The 23,817-nt window shown below is 37.6% G+C and overlaps 1 protein-coding gene across 3 annotated transcripts in view; it reads right to left on the bottom strand.

The window, feature by feature from the left end:
* Nup153 (nucleoporin 153) overlaps nucleotides 1-23,817 on the bottom strand; it is a 121,999-nt gene that overhangs the window by 55,433 nt on the left and 42,749 nt on the right. For 2 of the 3 annotated variants that reach the window (XM_081743452.1, XM_081743453.1), the window contains one exon: nucleotides 4,064-4,167. In XM_081743452.1, coding sequence (XP_081599578.1) covers nucleotides 4,064-4,167 — 104 coding nt within the window. Of the gene's footprint in view, nucleotides 1-4,063; nucleotides 4,168-17,728; nucleotides 17,888-23,817 lie in introns of all 3 variants that reach the window. The other variant, XM_081743451.1, reaches the window with a different exon arrangement.

The following is a 23,817-nucleotide window of genomic DNA, read 5'->3' as shown; positions in this document are numbered from 1 at the left end:
TCTATGCTGAACTCCTCATAACTGGATGATTTCTTATTGTGTTATCAGTATATATTTTACTTAATACGGAATATAAGGAAAGATCCGGTACCTGTACGTTGATCAGAAATCGGTCCAGATTGAATATTCGCAAAACATATATGAATATAAGATTAACACAGAGTGAAAAAGCGACTCACTGAACCACGACTCGAATCCGGGATCTCCGTCATACCATGCCAATGAGTTAACCATTAAGCCACCCAGTCCGCTTCCCAGAAGAGCCACCCACTCTCTCATTCTCGAGGTCGGTGTTCTCGTCTCGGACCACGTGGATTCTACCACAGCCCCCTGCTGTGATTGGGCAATCTTGTGTCCTTATACCGAGCACCTTATGACGGTCGTTATTTCATATAACTACTAAATGAGGGGAAACAACCTTTTTTTTAACAACAAATCCTCTATAGGTGCGAATTCTAACGCAAAGAGTGAAAATTCATTAGTATATATGAAATCGCAACCGTCGTAAGGTGCTCGGGTATAAGGATAGGATTGTCTGATCACAGCAGGGGTCTGTGGTACAACCAACGTGGACCGAGACGAGAGCACCGACCTCGAGAGTAAGAGGGTGACTGGCTGCTCTGGGAAGCATACTGGGTGGCGTAGTGGTTAACGCATCGTCATAGTATCCTGAAGATTCCGGGTCCGAGTTCCCGTCTAGTCAGTCAGTCGCTTTTTCACTCTTTGCGTTAGAATTCGCACCTATAGAAGATTTGATGTGTAAAATAAATTATCGGTTGTTTCCTCCTTTCATTAGTAGATAGTTCGTTAGTTTACTTTAAAGTTTTGTACCTATTATAATTGTGCACAAGAAATGTGAATATGCCAAAATAATCAGCATTAATCAGAAGTAGGTAATTTCTTTTAAAAATATATGTTTGTATTATTTTCTCTGTGCCGATGACTCGTCAATCTGCACATTAAAGCGTTTATTGTATATAACTGCTTTTCCTTACAGTTGATTACATGGTGATGGCGCTAGCGTTAATTATGCCGTTTCTGTCTTATGTCTATTAGGGATATGTCGCCTGTAGAAGTAAGTTCCTTAGATGTTACTGTTTCTTTGTAAATTACTAGATTTTACTCGTAAACATTCTAAATAGTGTACCTCCGAATTGCTAATGTTTACCTTTTCCCATCAATTCAAGCTTACAAACTACATTCGCGAAGTGTCCCAGTGGGATCGGTGTAAAACTCATTCAAATGCGAAGTTCTCCGCGGCCCAATGATATTGTATAAACTTTAGCGGCCCATACCGGTAATCTGCATATTTATGGGCATTCATATATCCGGAAATCAATCATACACTTCTATAACGCTCGGACACAAAATTGCTTTTAGTTTCTTTAGATGTAACTGGACATGAATGTGGGCATATGCAAAACAAATTGGATCAAGTACTACTTCTCTGACGCATCTTACCCACCCCAGCCGCCATCTTGGATCCGCCATATTGGATTCCACTTTCGTTTTTTTCAAATGGGTATAGGTGCAAGTGATACATCAAATTCATGTACAATTTTCTCGGAAATTCATTGGTGTAGTGAAGTTTACCATAGCTTGTACCGTTTGAAAAGTAATGCTTGTTAAATCCCTCCACGCACTTCGCGAATAGACATCACAAAATAATATAAGTTACGCTTATGTTCTTGATGTTAACAAATGAAACCAATTTCTAATTGGAAAAATATTGTGGGTATAAACAAACTCTTTACAACATTGGTGTCATAATCCTATTACATTTCTGTGAATAATTATTACTTCCATGTTATACTATAACAAGCAAGTATTTTATTAGTCAAAATGTCTAATGCAAATCCATATAAGATTTGGGTGAAGACCTACCATTTGCATATTGACGTCTGTGTGTCTGTATGTATGTACGTTTAGAGAATATTTCGTCAACGATATATCGCGTAAAAGATTACATATACACACGAGGCCTTGCACAACTTCCTATTTGGTTCAATATTCGTGAAGTGACTGACATTTAACATGCAATACCTTACAAACGATACAAGGTACGGTAAAATTAACTACACCAATGAGTTTCCGAGAAAATTGTACATGAATTTGATGTATCACTTGCGTCTATTCCCATTTCAAAAATCGAAAGTTGAATCCAATATGGTAGCCGGGGTGGGTAACATGTGTCAGAAGCAGTACTTGATCCAATTTGTTTTGCATATGCCCACATTCATGTCCAGTTATATCTAAAGAAACTAAAAGCAATTTTGTGTCCGAGCGTTACAGTAGTGTATGATTGAATTCCGGATATATGAAGGGTCATAAATATGGAAATTACCAGTATGGGCCGCTAAAATTAGTACAATACACACTGGGCTGCGAAGAACTTTGCATCTGAATCAGTTTTACATGAATCCCGAGGGGACACTTCGCGAATGTACCTTGTTGGTCTTCAAAACGTTCTACAAATGTGAATGATTTTGCACTATTCTTGTTTATACTAGACTGCACAATATTTCTTTGCTTCACGCGTTTGTATAAAAAAAACATGGCGATCGCCAAGATAACGGAGCGAAATGGCGACATTACTATTTCAGTCTATTTCCTCTGTCAATACCTTTGCAAAGAAGAAACCTAAGTATATTTTTTTTTAACTCGTGGTAATTTTGAACAGATCAAAGCAAATTGTACCCAAATCGGTCCACTCATTCCGCAGTTAGAGAACAGAAAGTAAGAGGGTGTCCACTTCTGTTGATGACTGTACGAGAGTTTCACTGAAAGTTTCCGGAATTACGTACTGGGAACAATGCAACCCGTTAGATTTTGTTGTAGTTATAAACTGTCCTCTTTGTTTACTCTAAATGCAAAACCGTATGTAACTTGGAATATTTGTCGTTGCAGAGCACCAGTTTGAAGTGAGGTGGTCGTGATCAAAAATGGACGTGATGAGAGACCACTTCCGTGTCATGATTTATTACGATTGTCGCCAAGGGTTAACACAGCTAGAGTGTGTCCTTCGGATGACTGCTACTTTTCCTGATGAAGCCCCATTCCAGACGACAATTTATAGGTGGCTTCAGGAATTCAATGGTCGGGTCAGCCTGAGTGATGAAGATCGTGCAGCTCGTCCATCGATAGCCATTGTGTCCAAAAACATTGAACACTGAAGCTGAATTAATTAAAACTGATCGACGTTTGACTTATCGCGAAATTCAGGGGACCTTAGGTATTGGCATGAGCCAAACACAAACAATATTGTATGATCATTTAGATGTGAAAAAACTTTGCGCCCACTGGATCCCATACAATTTAACTCAAGCACAAAAAGACGCTCATGTGAAGTGGTGCAAAGCTCTAACCAAACGGTTTAAGTCTGGATCATCTAATTTGGTGTTTAACATCGTAACAGGTGATGAAACGTGGATTTATGCATACGAACCGGAAACAAAGCGACAATCTGGTGTGTGGGTGTTCAGCGATGAACTGAAACCAACCAACGTTGTTCGTGCACTCAATGCAGAATGGTACACAACCATATGTCTACCAGAAGCACTGAATGTGAACAGATAGTCCAACCCCAACCGTCGAATCATTCTGCACCACGACAATGCCAGCTCGCACACAGCAGTTGTCACAACTGATTTTTTGGACCAGGAAAAACTTAGTCATGAAATATCCGGGTTATTCCCCTGATTTAGCCCCGAGTGATTTCTTTTTGTTCCCAACAATCAACAACATGTTGATGAAGCACTTCTGCACTCCAAAAGAAGCCATCGAGGCATACAAACCGCAAGTTTCACAGGTATCAACTTTGAAGTGGCATAGCTGTTTCAAGATGTGGTTCTATCATATGAAAGAATGCATTGCTGTACAGGGAAAGTACTCTGAAAAGCAAATAAAGAAACTGCTGTACTTTGATGTTCTTGCGTTCTATCATTTTGCAGAAACTTTCAGTGCTACCCTCGAACCAGTTACCAAAAAACAGCACAAATATACTTTAGACAAATACCGACTCTTCAATAAATATATCACATCTTACATTGCAAACAAGACTTACCCACACGGGTGATGAGAAAGATGAAATATTACGTGATGACCTTCCAGTTCGTGTTGAATGTAGATATTTACTAGTTTCATCTCCGTTATTTGTATCTCTTCTACCTACAAGCAAGATAAAAAGCAACAATTAGTTACTGTACTGTAAACGAATATTGAAACATCTCAAAAGGCATTCAAGACAGTGAACGAATTCTCGTTACTTTACTTCCTAATTGGCAGATATTAAAACACGGGGATTGAGGTCTTGTAAATGAAAGTCGTACTTGACTCGAAATAATACAAAAAATAAATAAATAAATAAAAATAAAAACTTGAATCACGTTCTAACACAAATATGAAAGTAGAAATTTATTGTACAGAGTCCGCCAGAAAAATGCATACACTCTTTGTGATCCTGTATCAGGATACTGGCATCTGAAATAGTATGGTTTTGCGCCCAGCAGATGTCGGCATTGTTTTCAGTTAAAATGGTGTGGTACGAGTTTTCGCTCAAAGGATGTCGGTACTGTCAGCACAGTAAATGAGATCAGCAAATGGCAGGAGCACGCTCGATGTTTTGATAGGCGTAAGTACGTTTTGAAGTGTTTTATCAGGTTTGGGAATGCCACCGAAGTGCAGTGTCAGTGAAGAGGGGAGTTTGGTACTGAACCAACAACTTGCCTATCAAACGCATTGTTGACCAGTTTGAGGCGCATGGAACGACGAGCAGTCGCTGCAGCTACAGCGGTCAAATGTATCAATGGAGACCGATGCACATGCCTCTGTAATCTTCAGGTGAAGGTTCTCAAGCGTCCCAAGCAACGGCCAACATTTTGAACATCTAATGAAAACATGCCTACTGGAAGGTTTGTGATATGTTTGAACAATAATTAAATGTAATTAAGAAATATGATCTATAATTTAACAGTGTATACATTCTTCTGGCGGACTCTGTACATTTGTAGTTCAGTGCATTTGACAACAGATAATAACTAGCCGAACACTGAAATGTCTGAATAACAGGCTAGGAATATTTCATTAGAACTCCTACATTAACGAAGGAACTGATTATTTATATATATATATATATAAAATATTGATCACAACAACAATTATTTTGGAACATCTAATCAACAAGGAGTAAAATTACATTGAAATTCGCAAAAAATGTATCCTCGTGGACAAAAATTTCCTTTAATATCGCGATTGCAGAGTGTGTGATAATTTACTCATGGGAAGCGCAAGTTGCATAGGTTTTTGTGACATAGTTGTTAATTTGACCAGAGAATTAAACAGTTAGTCTACCTGTACGTAATTAAGAATCAGACTTGCACTATCAATGCAATTTATCTCAACAAAACGGGTTTCTGGTCTCCCGACTCGTTATCTCATGCATTTAGGTTACCCTATTGCACCTCACAAATATCAGCAACAAGTGCTTCTTTTTTTAAACTCCGCTCTGCGGCCATTTATCAGAACATTCATTTCTAGAGATGTAGAAAAAGAGATAAATTAAAATTAGGAATTACATTTTTTTGGTTTTCGGTATCTATGACCATGTCAGCCTGTCATGTATGAGGAATAACATCCGCAGACAGTCACACTACCCGGGGAATTGGAGAGGAAGAAAGGAATGGGAAAGGAATTGGCCTGTGACCATTATTAGGTACCATCCCAGCATTTGCTTGGTATGAATGAGGAAAACCTCGCTAAGATGGCAGGCCTGAAAACGCCTTTACACTTTTTCGATCGAGTAACCCCACCGATAATCGAACATGGGGCGCTTGCACCATAGGCAAAAGCATCTACGACTACGCTACGTGGGACAACAGAGAGAGAGATGAAATGCATGTAAAATCTGTGAGTTTTACCGAAGAGGGGACAGTAATTCATTAATATGTGCATGATGAAAGTTTCATCACATGTGAAAGACAAAAGACTCAAGTGAGACACACCGAAAAGGATGAAAGTATGTACACTCATGTCCAAAATTATTGTTGCATGTCTATAAATATGTTGTTGTAGGAATATAATTTGATAACGAATTCGCCCGGTGTTTCTTATAATGTTAGTGTCTGTATAATCGGCAAAGACACGCATGTGGCAAATTTCATGTCAAAAGAGCAGTAAATAAGAAGAATAAAACTTTGTTGTCCATTTAGCAACATTTTGTTTTACTCATTCTAATTTTCGTATTTATAATTATTTTCCTATGAAATTTACCACAAATATACATTTTCCGATTATACACATAATATCAGTATTAAAAGTACCCTGCAAAATCATTATCAAATTATATTCTTACAAGAAGACAGTTATAGATATGGGACAATCATTTTGGACATACCTCTCGGTTCTATCTTTAGAAAAAATCGATAGTATTATGGAATTATGATTATGATTACACTACTCTATATGCTTTATTTTCTTATCAATTTTGCATATCTTGCATTATCTTAGTCTTCTTACTAGGGAAGCACTTAAAATGGTACGCGGGGATCTGCAAGTGTTATACATCGTTGGAAAGGTCACACCGAGTACACCTCACATGTGAAATATCTCGCTTGAATGGGGACTGTACGAGACGTGGCGACCATTTGAAGATCACAACAAAGCATGCTCCGAAACACCAGAAAAGGTGGACAAAATAGGAAGCTATGATGTAATTGTTTTGAGATGTAGTACATATAGGTTTAAAAGGTAGCTGAATACGAATCTGACATCAAATGTTTAGAAATCAAAATGGCGGACTCAAATTAAAAGGAAACAAGCTATGGATTTGAAATTGAGTATATAGAGGTATTCGATCTCGCTATGTATGAATCTGATACCAATAGTGTAAAATTCAAAATAACGGACAAAATTCAAAGCACTGCTATGGAACTGAAAGCTGGTAGGTAGAGGTTTTCGTGGTTGCGGAATAAGAATCCAATGTTAAAAGTGCAAAACTCAATATGACGGATCCAGTATGTGTATCCAAAAGAGTATGGGCTCCGTCTCGATCTCGTCTCGATTTGGAAAAGCACATCTCAGTCTCGAATTAGAAACGAGACCGAGACTAGTCTCGGTGTCGGTACCATCCCCACTCATGAGAGTGGACATTTGTCATACATATGGCTCACAAATTGTTCACTGCATAATGTGAAATCGGAAAGACAGTTATGGAAAAGTTTTAAACTCCAACGCGCACTTTTAACTTTTATTGTTCGGATCTTCAGATGGTATCTGCAAATAATCGCAACGTACCCTACAGGGGCCATTCGAGCGAGGCGTTACAAATGTAAAGTGTGCTCGGTGCGAGCTTTTCAAAGATATATAACACATGCCGATCCCCGCGTATTTCTTCAGGGGAGGGGAAGTTCGTAGTAAAATAATAATTGTTTATTATTGCAATCTGTTCGTATCATAAAACTTTCATGTGCGTTACAAAACCTGCCCTGCATTCCGTGCCTCAATTTCGCCATGACTGTATAGAAAAATACGCATCCTGTTTATTGTAAAACATCACCTGCCCTCTACTTGCCCCGTTATGTACTATAGGTATTTTTCTACTACATGTATAAGAATCACGCATGTCCAGTCTGTATGTATTTTTTGCACTTTTCGTCTGCCACATTGGATCCGTCATATTGCATTTTGTACTTTTAACACTGAATTCGTACTCAGCAATCACTAAAACCTCTACCTATCCGCTTTCAGTTCCATAGCAGTGTTTTGCATTTTGCCCGCTATCTTTGTTCCGCCATTTTGAATTTACACTTTCGGTATCAGATTCACACATACTGACGTCGAGTATCTCCATATACCCAATTTCAGATCCATATTTTATTTATTTATTTATTTATTTATTTATTTGTGTCCGCCATGTTGGATCAGCCATTCTGATTTCTAAACATTTGATGTCAGATTCGTATTCAGCTACTTTTAAACTTACATACACCACATCTCAAAACAATTACATCATAGCTTCCTATTTTGTCCACCTTTTCTAGTGTTTCGGAGCGTGTCTTGTTCTGATCCTCAAATAGTCGCCACGCCTCCTACAGACCCCATTTAAGCAAGGTATTTCACATGTGAGGTGTATTCGGGGTGACCTTTCCAACGATATAAGACATAACATGCAGATCCCCGCGTACCACTTCGAAGTACTTCCCTAGTTAGCTTCAAGTTCGTTCAGAATGATCTTTATTTTACTGTCTTCCCCTTCTTTTGTCTTTTTTCCTCCCTGTTATTGTTGATTTATTCCTTCTGCAAAACGATTACGAGCATTTCGTGCATAATGCATCAAGGATTTCTTATGGATTTCTCAAAGATACCCAGAAAGAAGCTACTGTATCGTACACACGTCTGCGCACTGATAAGATTTTTCTTTTATAAATAATATTCTACGCAGTGCGCACAAAATCCTCTTACTAGACTTGGATTTTCATGAGAGAAACCAAAATCATTTTAACATCTCTTAAATCACTACAGTATGAAGTATCCAAATTCTTTAACTAAGAGTAATCTTGTAACCTTAAATTGGTTATATATTGCCACAATTCGTCAGTCTCTCTCTCAAAAGTCCCCTGTCATAGATAGGGTAACTCTGTTATTATCAGAGTTACAAGAGAATGTAAGAGAGGAAACCACCCCCAAATATGTTGTTTTCAATCTAAAGGAAGGAATTTTTTAAATCGGACGAACCGTTTGGACTATATTCTTTATGCGCCCAATGTTAAATGAAAATGAAACGTTGCCATTTACCGGGACCCACAACGTAAATGAATGAAGTTACTGTCTTTTACGCTATCGTGTCGATGGCCAGCCCCCATTTCAAACATGCCCCCATTCACCATACTCTTACCAAATTTATCCACCTCCTGGTAAATGGCAACATTGCATTTCCATTTAACATTGGGGGATGAAAAGTGTACAGCCCAAACAGCTCGTCCGATTTTAAAAAATTCTTCACTTTAGATTGAAAACATCATGTCTGGAGACGGTAATCGTCTTACATTTTGTTGTAACTCTGATAATAACAGGGGTACCCAATGTCAGGGGACTTTTGAGACACCCTGTATTTTGTAGCAATTAATAGTCACACTAGTGTATACTGTTTACTGCGTAAATAAAAAAGCATTAGCTATAGTAACCTTAGTATCCAACAGTGGCGGTTCGTGCTTTGAATTTTAGGTGGTGCACAATAGATGCCCTGCTTTTTCGTTATTATTATTGTTATAAATAATAATAGTTTAATAATAATAATAATAATAATAATAATAATAGCAATTTCTTCATGGCATGCTTCAAACATGCAATGAAAAAGCTAATTTTGTATGATTTCTGACGTACTCTTGAAAATTGTTGCGCTTTCTAAATGACTCTTGAGAGCACTGTCACGTTCTGCACTGAAATTAATTAATTTACGAAATACGCATTACAGTACAACCCCTCAAATCCGAACCCCGGAAATCCGAAAACCCGGCAAATCCGAACACGTTCTCAGGAGAAAAAAATAACTACAGCTGGAAAATGAAAAAAAAAATAGATTTAATCACACAAATTTAGTTTTTTAAGGTTTTAACATTTTTAGACTTAATGCTTATTCAAAATCATTACCGAGTACCCAACTATTATAATAATCTAACTAGAGAGGTGGACATTTTTTCAAGCTATCCGGTGTTTGAAAGAGCAATAAAACGCGTGCTAGCTAAATAATATTACTTGTGCACTCTTTGTTAATACTATTGATGTTACTGTTGTTATTTTTTAAATTCTTTTTCTTTTTTTCCCGCTTGTTGACATTTCCCTGTGTAAAATGGCACAATTATGCTGTATCTGGGAATTTGTTCAATAAATAAATAAATAAATTATCTAATTATTTAAATATATTCTTACAAGAAGACAGTTATAGATATGCGACAATCATTTTGGACATGAGTGTACACCCGCCAGTCAAGGTCACTGCTCTTTCGACCACTGGGCCACCCTGTCTAACCTCAGTCGTTGTTTTACCGCCAATTCAGTGACGAAATAAGTACGTAATATTATTTCCCGGGTAATCCGAACCCCCGAAATCCGAACAGGCTTCAGCCCCAATTAGTTCGGATTTGAGGGGTTGTACTGTAATTTGAAGAAGAGTCTGTTTTTCATCATATCCTCTTGAAGCCAATTCGAAGGTGCCACGAAACCAAATGCAATTGATGATTATATTGAGCACGTACCTCTTTTGGGTCACTTTTTGATTGTGATTCTCAATGGACCTATAACCAGCATCTAGTTGAGCAGCAATATTCACATTTCCCAACACAGTGAGATTAGAATGTGTCTTATATAAGCCGATGAATTTTCATGTGTTTTTTTTATTTATTTTGTTGTGCAGATGCTGGATATCCGCACCTTTTTTACTTCATGCATCTTCCCCCACCCCGAACAACAAACAGGAAAAACAAAATAAAGCATTTTTAATTGCACATTCACATAACCACTTATGCTGTTCCTACAAGTTGAGATTAAACTTCCTTGTAAATGTTCGTTTCTGACTTCTAATTACTTACGTTATATTGAGAGTCGGAATCAGTCTTCCGATGTCTTTCACAAATAGGTTTTCTTCTGAAGTTCTTTTCGAAAACGACTAATTCAACAGAGACGTTACAGATTTCATTGCTTCTGCATTGCTAGTTCACATATATCAGGGACAGACACGTAATAATGCAATTACAGTAACAATATTCCAATGAACAACAAAGACCGGCTCACATACACACACAAACATACAACACTACAAAGTCCGCTATCCGCTTTAAAATCTCACCCCTTCCCCAATTGACGCTCTCTTTCTAAAAACTGCTCTCCAACTTTCTCATTCACCCATACACACATGAAAAGGAAAACATTGTATCTATGCTGCCAAATTTCTACTCATTCAAATACGAGTGTATTAAATATCGACACCCTTAATTTGTCTCACTCTTCACGGGGTCGCCTTTACTGTCTCCATAGCTGCCTTGACCTTACTTGATTGACGGAACCAATAGTTATGACCACTTGGCAATCTCGCATTAAGGCAAGGCGCAAGACTTTATTTTCTCTTTGTAGCGACTTGGTTACGGTACGCAACATTGTCACAAAGGAAAAGACTATTCCCCTACAGGCGAGAACCGTATCAACGAATACTGCAGGGGGAGGGACGGTGGAGAAGTTCCAGTTCCAAAGCGTTATGTTTTGGAAAAGCTGTTTTTGTTTGGTAGATTTGTTTGCAAAAAATCTGCAAGCATATGGATCCTTATGAGGCAGTGCACGGCGTGATAGCCCCCCTTACTGTGCAACACCCGCAGTGGCCCAGAAGCTGTTAAGCTGGGGAGCTTGGCAAACTCTCAAGCAGAAAGCAACTAGCCAGCCCCGTTTCAAACGGACTTGTATAAAGAAAAGATGATGTTGACAAAACGAAAAGTGATTCAGCACAAATAAAAATTGAAAATATTGGAAGGAGGTTTGTACAAATGCAAACATTAAGAGAAACCGCCACTGGTATCCAATATATTGCAGCTATTTTCCTAATACATAACTGAAAACTCACAGAGTCCTTAGTACGGCGTTCTAATCTGTTTGTCTTCATTATATCAATCAACAAGCAAAAAGACACCATACCATCCGAAATCAATATCAATTCCTTGTCACAGCAACAAGTATATTACAGAAGTCAACATAAAAACTTGAAATAACCAACATAAATAAATATTAATCAGTACATTTTGAACTTTTTTTCCTTGTCTTCTGGTTAATGCAACATTTAGAAGCACTTTTTGCCCTAAAGATTATAGTATATAATCGCACATAAGCGTTATCCTTACAATCTACACGCTGAAAAGTTCTAGAATACGGACCAATAATTGTTTTACAATTTGAATTCGAACCAACTCTTTGAACTCTCTCATAACTCTATCTGCCCTATTACCATCTAACCAATTATTTTCAACTAGTTCAACTAAAGGAGATCTCACGTAATTCACTCCAACATCAGATCCCGCAGAAACATTCAGATCCAAATATGAAAGAGCTCTAGTCAATTTATAATTTAAAGGTGACTTCTCCAATGTCAGCGGGAAGTGAAGTCGTTCAACCCGTTATTGGTTGGCATTTAAAAGCACTACGTGTAGCACAAAACAATGTCAACGATTTTCACAGGAAGAAGATATTCTTCATTTTACACAGCAATTCGTATACATGAATTCAGAAAATAAAATAAAAAAAAAATTTTCGTTTTATCAACCTTTGCGTTATACTTTTTTTTTTTATTACATGCTAAAGAAACGAACTGAGAGGAGCGTTACTTTGAAGTTCAGTAAGAAGCAAGTGCTTTAAAATATAAGTTAAGGAGTAAGCATTTTATCTTCTTTCAGTTCATCTTTCAATATATGTGACACGAGCTGAAAGCCGGAAGAGCTGGGAACTTGCTTATCTTTCAACGACTTCAATACTGTAATATCCCGATCATATATTGGGTATAAACAATAGCAGATGACACCTCAACCATCAACAAGCAATCATATGATCTCGAAGTAGAGATATCAACGACACCAGCACCAACACGGATGGACGAAGATTCCCAAATACCCATAATAAAAACGAGTGCAACCAAACACCTCGAAGTCAATCTGTTTGGGGTTGACCATTCCTCTCCTAGTTGCTTGCACTTTAAAAAAGTTCCCTCGTCTTTATCACCAACTGCTTGAGATGCGAGAATCCTATTCCAACTGCTTGGGTCGAAGAGTTAACCTATCCACAAATTTCAAATTGCCTGGGTCTAGAGTTTTAGAACACAAACGCTTTTTGTACTCCTGTCTTGCTGCTGTCTAGTAGGAGGAAGACCTACAGAAAGGGACGTTACTACGTCACTGGACTTAGCTTCGTAAAGAAAAGATCTGTATTATAATAATTTATAATAAAAGATGAAGAGTCTAAAACAAATCCCGTGTACATTACTCTACCAAAGAAAGTATTCCAATATACAGGGTGGCGAAGGGAAATTTTGAACGTTAGAGATGACAACACTGTAGTACCGGCAGTTGTTTGGAACCGATGGGTGCTTGCCATTTAGTAATCATTCAGTATTGGACTGATCTGGTACGTGCTATCGCTCTGAGAGTCACTCCTGCACACAGGGTATTTCGACAGCATTAAAATTAGGACGTCATGGACGTGTCCCATCTGCTCATGCGATTACAACAGGGGTGCGTACTTTTGAAGAATCTGGTCCAGCCTTGAAAAAGAAGCCTGCACGTGGCGTTCGAACAGTACGTATTCCGGAGAACATTGCAGCTGTTCCAGTTTCCATCGAAAGGAGCCCTAGCCGCTCCGTTTGACAACATACACCTACGATAGCGACTGGATGACAAAGCGTACTGGACGAATTAAAGTTCCACCCCTTTAAGTTACAGACTGTGCAGAAATAACATCCAAGAGACCCTGTGCTGCATAGTGAGTTTAGTGAAAGGGTGTTTGCTAAAATCAATGGGGACGTCAATTTCTTTACCATATGGATGTCTGACGAAGCCCACTTCCACCCCGGCTACGTTAACAAACATAATTTCCGTTATTGGGCATAGGAAAATCCTTATAAGCTTCACGAGCATCCATTACATAGCGTTAGGGTTACAGGATGGTGTGCTGTATCATGTTACAGTATTATTGCCCCTTCCTTTTAACGTGAGGATGGCATTGCAATAGTAACATCCGCTTGGTATGTTGATATTCTTTACACCGAGACTCCACGATATTCATCTTAATATCGAAAACATGTGGTCTTACATATTGGTAGACAATCGATGGAAGCCGTTCAATTGTTTCGAAGGCGTGTTATTTCACGTTAGTGAGATATTTCATGGCCTGCAAGATCCCCTGATCTTACTGTGTGCGATTTCTTCCTGTGAAAACATGTTAAAGGTAAGGCGAACCGCACACGTCCTGCAACTATCCATGAACAGAATACTGAAAATAAAATCACTGACGTTCTCCGAGATATGCTACACCGAGCATTCCGGAGTTTCCATAACAGGGTATTGGAATGTAAACGCCAAAAGGAAGTGCATCTTTCCGACGTCATCTTTAAGAAGTAAAGAGACAGTTTGAGACATTTTGTAATGAAAATATAAATAGCATACTATATACATGCACTTTGGTCAATAAAAGATGTTTTTCCTGTTTATTCGTGCAAATTACGTTACCTCAAAATTTCCCTTTTCTTGCCACTCTGTACATCAGAAGAAAGGGATAAATGCCAATGCCTCGCTGAGCAAGACGACTATTTTTAAGTTAATATAGAACAAAATTTCACTGTAAATTTTTCTGACCCTCTCTATAGATGTACTCGGCACGATGTGCTGGAATATACTTAAGTAAGGCAGAGCTCTTAGAAGTTACACTATTCTCTAGTTCGTTGCCATAAATACTCACTGCACAGTAAGTAACCCAGAAATTTTTATGTTAAGAATTACAGGGTCGTTTCGCGACATCTTGATACTTGACTTGAAGGTAAGCAGAAAGTTTAAATTGGGCCATCCATTGAAATTTAAATTATCTTTTTGAAGTCCAATGACGAATGTATGTCTGAAAGCGATTGAAAGATTTAAAAGTGTAGAATTCTCTTAAAACGCCGATGTGAAAAAATGACACTTATGTCCTCTTCAATAACGGGATTAATTCACTTCTATGGTATGAAAGTATGATCGTAACTCATAATCGAAAGTGTCACGTTGAAGCTGCAGTTTTCCGGCAATCTTATTACATGAAACTTAACTTCGAATACTTGGAAATCTCTAGCAGCACTCAGCATTGATATAGCTCATTTTACTATGAATAGCAGCAAGCAAGAAAGCAAGAACGAACGAAAGAAAGAAAGCAAGAAAGGAAGAAACCAAGAAAGCAAGAAAGCTAGAAAGTAACTAACTAAGTAAGTAAGAAAGAATAAATACCGATTGAGTCGAATGGTAGAAACTTCCCTACGCTCGCATTAACTAAAAATATGTCAAACAAAAAAAAGAAAATTTATGCCAAATAACAGCTCCCACGGACTATCTACAAGGGTACAACAATGTTACACACAACGTAAACCAGTTTCTAGCACATACCACGAAACTAGTTACTGATACCAAACCATATATCAACCAAATAAAATACTACAATACAATAAATACAAAATATACTGGGACAAGGAAATCAGAGCGGACCTAACAGTACCTGTGAAGAGACCGGACACTACCACCAGCAATAAACTAGACCACAAAATAACTCTCGCAGATGTCTCAGATCCACTTATTCTTAACATATACACAATATTTAGTACAAAAGTCAGTAAAAATAAAGTCCTGACAGACGAAAAGAGACGGAAATGTCTTTATAGTCAGTAAAGACGAATTATTACCGAAGCTTCAGCTATTGTCTCTGCAAGCACTGTGATATGTTTGGAACACACAAACGCAAAATAACATCTAACAACCGTACAAGAAACAATAACTCTGAACACCCGTCATATGGGCCGAAAGTCCATTGGGAAGAACAATTACAATAATCTGCACTTGGTATAGACGCTCATCGGATTAACTTACTCTCGATTTAAAGAGATTATGATAATCGAAAAAGAAGTAATAATACAGTCATCATCATCAAGTGGCTTAAAAACTACGTGCGAAACAGTTCGAAATCTAAAAACTACGTATGTAACAATATACAAGATGTGTATAAATTTGATTAATCAGGGACAAGAACTCTTTAGGCTTAGAATGAATTTGAGCGAGGTCAATTCAATTATATTAAGACTAATTAATGAGTCACTTGCCTAAATGTTTACCCTAAGACTAATTATAACTAATTTACGTAACATCGCAAGCACACACAAATACTGAGTTGCACTAACCAAGGATTAATCTGTGGATAGGGATAAAACTAATCATCGAACTGAGGATAATCTGTTGCACGAAAACTGATCAGAAGATTTTGACAAATCATCAGATTAAAATAAATCGTCGAAAACTGGCGATTAATCCGCGATTAGCGTTTTGTAGGAAATCACAGCCGAGAGTTAGTTGTTACTGTGGTTATTTCAGTCGTCCCTAACGCAAAATTGGTGTTTGTACTAATAATCTATCATTAACCACAATAAAACGATTAAAGTACCAAATTTGCACTACTTTATTATAATATTTATTTTATTAATTACCTTTTACCTTTACTGTGTAGTTTATGAATTGAAGAAATTAGGTTTAGGTGGGGACCTAGTACAGATGGACACATCAGTTTGTGTTATATTCAAGGTAATTATATTTATGAGATTCTACTCTACTGCATGCCACTCCCTTGGGTTCAACTATATTTTATGGCATACACGGCTCGATTCATTCATTTAACATAACTGTAAACATTTTAAATCTCTATAATTTTGTTTTATTGGAGTTGAATATGCCCTTGTATAGTAAATACAACAGTAGTATGCACGAAAATAGATAAATGATCCAGAGCAGTAAATCAGAACAGTTAACTGTGTATGCTATAATATAGAATTGCTACCATCCTTGCACTAAATTTGCAGCAACGCTCTATAAATTTTACCCAGATTTACAACAGAAACTATTGCTTGCTGGAGTACTAACAATCAAAAACAGAAAACTGAATACTACAATGCTTCTAACAAGGAGAAAGCAGTAACTTTTTAAAAAAACACTACCATACGTAATTACCTGATGTGTATAAGTTAACATTTAAAAAATGGGTGCAAAATTTACAGAATAAATTTATAATAGTATTTTAATGAACTAATGCATAAACCCAATAGTAAATTACTACTTTGTTTACTTATTGTTAGTTACAAGGGCCATATTTACGTAGACCAGTGCTACTTGCTGGAGTAGAGTAAAACAAACTGGCTAAACGAATGTAAACTTAAGCCAAAATTTAGGTTTTAAAAAAGTTTACGAACTAGGATTGCGGGCGAGATTTCTTGTTGCATAACTATTAAATGAAGTGCCATGGTGTGACGCAGTCATGCGATGAGCTAACGTAACTTCTACTCTACTCTACATTTGAAAATAATGGCTAACATTGAATGTAAAGTGAGCTAATGTAAGTAACGTGCTCTACCCTACCTTACAGAGAAGGGTTCAGATAAGTGTGACCCGTTAACTTTTTCCTTCAACATCCGAACCCCTGATATAATACATTATCCATAAGATTCAACAGAGCACCCCTAATATTCTGAAATATCAAAAATGGAATTTCTTTTCAGTATTTGATATGACTTTTTTTTTTTCCAAAGAATATGTTTGTATTTGTCCACCAGCATTAGGACATATTCGTCTTCTTGAGGATTAAAGTTCTTCGTTTGCTTTCTTTCCATATCTAGTAACAAAGAGTTACCACGTGCTACGCGAATCAGTTTTCAGTTGTTACGCGTTTTAGCCAATCAAGACGATACTACATGACGTCCTGTCGTAAACGTCATAGTTTTATGCAACTTCCGATTATTCGTGGATAAGTTAATCCTTTCTCACAAACTGTTGATGAACCGATGTAAGATTCTTATCCAAAGATGAAAATAATCAACGGATTGTCTTATCTGATCTTAATCCTCGATTGCTGCAACTGAGCATCAATGTCTTATTATGATCTTATTATGTCTTATCATGATCTATGAAGTAAGTAGCTGTACCTTTATTAACACTTCTTCCAGAAATTATTGTGTCATTTTGTCTTGTTTCTCTATTCTGAAATAAATGAAGGCCGGAGTTTCCACCGAAGTCATTTCTCTCTCCTTGTGCACCCAGAGAATAGCAACTTGTGGAATCACTCGTATCCGACTGATCGTCACCTAAATGAAAAACAACGATCAAAAGTAACAAATTCCACTTAATTTGTATAAATACGGCCTACATGCTAGATCTCAATGTTCTATGTTGTTGACAAAGATTCATACACAACAGGAATTAAGTTGAAACTGTGTAATCTTTAGTAGTTACGATAAAACAAGAAAAAGAAACTCCAAGAGATATCTCTCGCAAATTAAATCTTATGTTCGCTGCTGCTACAAAACATGGCCGGCCCTAAGCAATTTGCCGCTGCGTGCAATGGCATTATTTGCCGGCCCTCTTTCTACAGAAAGAAGAAATCTTAAAAGCCATGATTTTAAGTATGCTAATCCATCATGAACAACAAAGGGAAGAAAAAGTGCACTAACACTCAGAAAGGCCTAAACACTACAAATACAATCTCGCTGTCTTTTTTTTTTTTTTTTTTTTTTTTTTTAATAATAATCATCTATTATGTTAGTGAAACAAACACACCTGCAGAGAAAAGATTCTAATCTTTCTGTATAGAATTCAACATCGAGCATCAATCTCAATATATCAGTTTGTAATTTCAGTGCAACTAGCTCTTTTATCTTTATTTCTTGACTTTTCTTCTACATCTGTTAAAAAGTTAAAAAAAAAAAAAAAAAAAAAAAACTTGTTCCCACCTTCAATGATAAGGAACTTGTTTGCGTCAAAGACAAGACTAGTTCTTATATCAAAACTGTGATAACTAACAAATGGAACAGATGTTCGCTACTGTTCGAGAATTGAATTCCTGTATTTGACAACAATTAAGCAATTCATGCTGGGATTTGCTTGATCATTTGCTTTAGCACTGTCCATGTGACCTTAAATTAATGCGACCTAAACATAATTTATGAATGTAGTATTCAAATAGAAAGTCATCTTAGTAAATTTAACTACCATGATCATGAAGTCTTTTTCCAACAAGAAATATTTATTTTAAATAATATAATTATGACAAATTTTGCCGCCCCGTGCAAATGCACGTGTCGCACATATGGTAGAGCCGGCCCTGGCTACAATAACGAAGAAAAAGTTCTTATCTTGTTAGCAAAAACGTTAACATAGCTTAGGTTCCCATATTTAGATATATTTATTGAAAAGCTACTTATCATCTTGGAAATCTCACTACTGCAGTCTCTCTAAGCACTATCGGAAACGATCTCTGCGATACGCAGGGGAGTATGGATGCTCAATCTTGGGGCGCTCGCCCTGGGTGCAAGTGCCCAGTGGCTCGACTACATGCAGTGTGAATTTGTGGTGGAACGTGGTGAATGTCTGGTCCGTGGGTTTCATTTCTTCCCACATTACCATTCCACCCGAATTTTCACAATCATTTGCTTTCATTAATCATCCGTCTTCTTTAGTGAGCATAACCTGGTTGTAAAACTACAGATTTCATTTCTCTCGGCGACGAGTAAATGTTAGGAGCGATTTATAAAAGATATGCGAAAACTTACGAAGCAGAACATTTGGGCGCAAAGGTGTATAATTTCTAAATAGGTTACTCTACTTAAACGGGTTACAATGCATTTCGTAACTAGAAGCTGGATGTTTACGCACTAAAAAGCCTTGAAAATAGGCACTAATATCACAAAAAACTAACTGCACAATTTAAAAAATTCAGAATGATGGAAGATGTTTCAATAATTTATCATACAAAAAGAAACCTTGTACAGTATTATAAAATTTATGCCTGACAAAAAAATCAAGTACACAGTGCAGTATGAATATATAGTCACATCGTTAAAATAACTAAACATTAACGAAATTTTTTTTTTTTTGCACAAATTACATGTCTTTATTATATGTCTTTTATTTTAATAAAAAGATACATTCTTTTAAAAACGAAGCCGCATAGTACGGAGACCGGATACTCACGACCCAGATAGTCGAGAGTCTGCAGCAGCATTATGTGCACAACTTTACTGTGTTCAAGATGTTAATTTTAGTTTATGCAAAATTATTTGTGCAAGTTTTTCGAAACTTTCAGTGCCTCTTTTCATATTTGTGTCTAAACACTCGGGCTCTAGTTATGAAATACACTGTAACATATGTAGGTAGATAAATCTATTTGGATAAAAGGTTTTGCGCCCAAATGTCATGGATCCAAAATTTAAACCTGCATCTAACAATCGATTGTGCGCTCATACAGGGGCCACGTTGGCTCCGACTGCACTGCTAGTCATCATCTTGTCCATGAGGATGGCCTAAACCCCGTAACGTTGCGAAGGCATTCTGAGAGTATGACTACTGTGCAATCTTCTCGCCTCGCACCGAGCACATCACCGATGGACTACAGACACGTCACGACCTATGCGACAATTCTCCAGAACGATCGACCATCCAGCCTCTCGCAGACCCATTCTATGACGACACTCAAAGCCACGTAACTTCAAAATAAGTTTCCGTTGGTATCCCATTGTGATTCACACGTACAACCACACAGGCTACGTTGTCTGACAACTTTTACAACTACCAGCTAGCAGCATACACTCTACAGGCATCAAGATCAGCTTGCCTTCTATGGACACATTTTGTAATAAGAATTTTGTTCGAAACGTTGTGTTCTTAAACATTTCTACCAGTATATATTACATCGGCCCGCACCTCAAAACAGCGAGGACTAAAGTCTGAGGAATCATGTGAATTTAAAAATGATCACTACTGAAGTAGGTATGCTCTTTAAGAAAAACCTGACACTGGATTCTACCAGTTAGTTCTAAGTCACTTAGAAAGCATTTTCTTATGGAAGTATTGGAAACCAACTATAAACTAGAGGACACTTTAATGTGTATGACGTTAAGTATGTTGTGGAACGAGAAAAATACCCCCCCCCCCTTTGATTTACACAAATCATTCTAACCCTTTGTTCACTTCGAATGCTCGACAGGGAAATACAAGGAGGGCAGAAAAATAAAACCTACCGCATCTGGTTATTGGAATCTAGTAAAACTTTATCTGTATTATGAACAAATGACTGCAAAACTCTCGTGTCTTTATGATTAGCACATGCGCCTTTGGCGCAGGTAACCCGAGCTCATGTGATTCGGGCCCCAAGGGAAGCAGTATAATCACGTCTCATAATAGCATAAGTTATGAAAGAATCGTTCAATTCCAGTCAACCATGCGAATGGTTGCAGATGCTCCTGGGTGCTTTCTCCTAACCTACAAAGGTGTATCAAAAAAGTGAATTTTCGATTTACTGAAAAATGTGCAGAGATAAATATTGAAAACTATCATATTTGATGCATGGTTATCACACTGACTATGCGTCATTTCGATATCGGAACCATCTGCTGTCCAAACATGCATTTCAACCTAACACCAAATAATCTATGCCCTTTGCAAAGGACTATTCCTTCAGATTTCCTAACCAGGTAACCGTAGCCTGTTGTGATTCTTCCAGTGTATCGAAACGCCGTCCACGGAGGTGTTTCTTAAGGGCTCAAACAAATGGTAGTCCAAAGGAGCTTAATGAGGGCTATACGGAGGATGGTCAAGAATTTCTCAGTTGAAACTCAGATGCGTGTACAGGTCTGTTGGGCTCCATGTGATCGTGCGTTATCGTTGAGTGACAACACCTACTTTCGGAATGCCCCTTTTCGTTTCTGACATATGGCTGCTTTGGCCCTGTCCATAGTCTGGCAGTACGTACCCACAGTAATGCTCGTACCCTTTGCCAGAAATTCAACATGAATAACACCCTGACTATCCGAAAACACAGTAGTTATTGTTTTCTCCGCAAATATTATGGTCTTGAATTTTTTGGCTGGCGGTGGTGACAGATGTTTCTATGTCGTGCTCTGGCGTTTTGATTTAGGTTTTCATAGGGATATTGGCGTTTCATCGCCCGTTATGATGCGGTGAAAAAATGCAGTTTCTTCGTGGGCATATCGTGAGGTGGTTGAGAAAAATATCCATTCGAAGGTGTTTTTGGTCCTCACTCAAATGTTTTGGCATCCCGCGCGCACACACTTTCTTGACGCCAAGTTGGTCATGGAGAATACTCCTCACTGAACCATACGAGATTTGTAATACATCTGCAATGTCATGCAACCTCATTCTTTTGTCTTCATGAATCATCGCATCAACTCGACACATTCTTGTCGGTGATGGACGATTCGGGTCTACCACATGTATCATCTGTCACAGTCCCACTACTACTTGCGAATGTGTTCCACAACACATACACCTGTTTCTGACACATAACACTCTCTCCATAAACCTCCACCGATTCTCGATGAATGTCAGATGTTTTCTGTCTCTTTCCCCATAAAAAGCGAATAACACCGAGCACCTCCGCCTTGGAGTAATGTTCAAGTTGATGAGCCATCTTTAAATTGCTGTAAGTACGAGGAGAGCTGACGTAGAGGACTGTAATTACCATTAGACTTCCCTCACCTTTGGTATATGCAACATAAAAAAGTTAATTACCTACAAACAAAACTTGGATTTTAGAGAGAAATTAAAGCTTATTTTTTTGATACATCTTTGTATGATGCAGTTGCTATGGGATTAGATATGGCAACTAGACTGAAGTGTCAGTCAAGACGTGCATCAATATGCACTTTTCATTCCGAATCGGGCTGATTGTGTGTGTCTTTCTTGGACCAAAACTGCCAATATGGATGCGAAATGAATACTCCTCGTGTAAGATCTTGCTCGATTCATTTTGCAATAACAATGGTATTCAAACATATTTATTTCGTATGTTTGTATTTTCATTTGTTTTTGATGTATCTTTTTTTTTTTATTTGTTGAACATATCAGAAAGGGACATGACTTTTCTCTTGCAAAATGGTAATAACATTATTCCATTAAGTACATAATTCATATGTGGGTGGTCAAAATGCGGTACCAATAACTACAACAAACAGTGCAAAGAAATAATCAAAAGTGCTATGGTGCGACTACTTTTAATTACAATTACGGAAATATTTAAGCATCGCAATGGAAAATGTCAGTCGGATATTTGCAGGGTAATCTGCCTAACTGAGGCTTTCTTTCTCCGTTTTCTTCAACCATAACTCCTATTACGTCCCTCGGGGAGCAATTTCTTCTCAAAGAATACCCTCCTAACCAGTTTGTTTCCCTCCTCTTAACCAATTCGTCACTGCACTGTCTCCTTCACTACTTCTAACGCTTTCTCCTTTTATCACTGCGCGTTGTCCAGTCTTTTCCTCGTAAAATACAATGATCAGCAAGAAAAATCTCAATCATTATCTTGACTTTCTTATCGATACAATATTCCTCTTGCCGGATGCTTCTTCTGAGTACCTTCGCCTTAACATCAGGATTGCAGTTCCTATCTCTATTAATAATATTACCTTGCTTTTAAAAAAAGAAAGAAAAGAATCACCTGTTCTACTTTCTTTTCTCGAAGCTTATAACTGGCACAAGTCGCTTTGTTCCAATCACCACTGTAGGTTTCCTTTTATTTTCATCCCATATTCTTCACAGATTTTTCTTAAGTTCTGTCAATTATCGCTTCGGATTTCGCAAGAAGAGAGTTTATGAACCGTACACATCTAGTCCTTCCAGCTTCGAGCTAAATACTGCTTTTAAATTTAATTTCTAAATAATTCTTTTAATACCGTTCAAATCATGTTGGTGACATGCAACACATTCGTTGAACTGCTATGCTCACTACCCTTTCCTCTTATCTTTATTCACCTTACTAGCTGAAATACCCTGATAATGACGCATGGCTTTACATGAACTAACGTACTGTTATGATTATTATTTTAAAGTTATTAGAACTAAATCTCTTTAAATACACTGTTGTTCAAAACTTAAGGATGAGATAAGGTAACATACGAGTATTATATTGCGTAATATATTGCACATTCTACAAAAATGAATGAACGCCAAGCAGCATTTTGCTAAAGGTCTCCCACACGTGCAGCGAGAACGAGGTTGCCTG

Source organism: Thermobia domestica, chromosome 17, assembly GCF_964235325.1.
Source record: "Thermobia domestica chromosome 17, izTheDome1.hap1.1, whole genome shotgun sequence".
In the NCBI taxonomy this organism is placed as follows: Eukaryota; Metazoa; Arthropoda; class Insecta; order Zygentoma; family Lepismatidae; genus Thermobia; species Thermobia domestica.
Note: the sequence above shows the minus strand (reverse complement) of the source record. Positions and strands in the feature narration are given on the sequence as shown.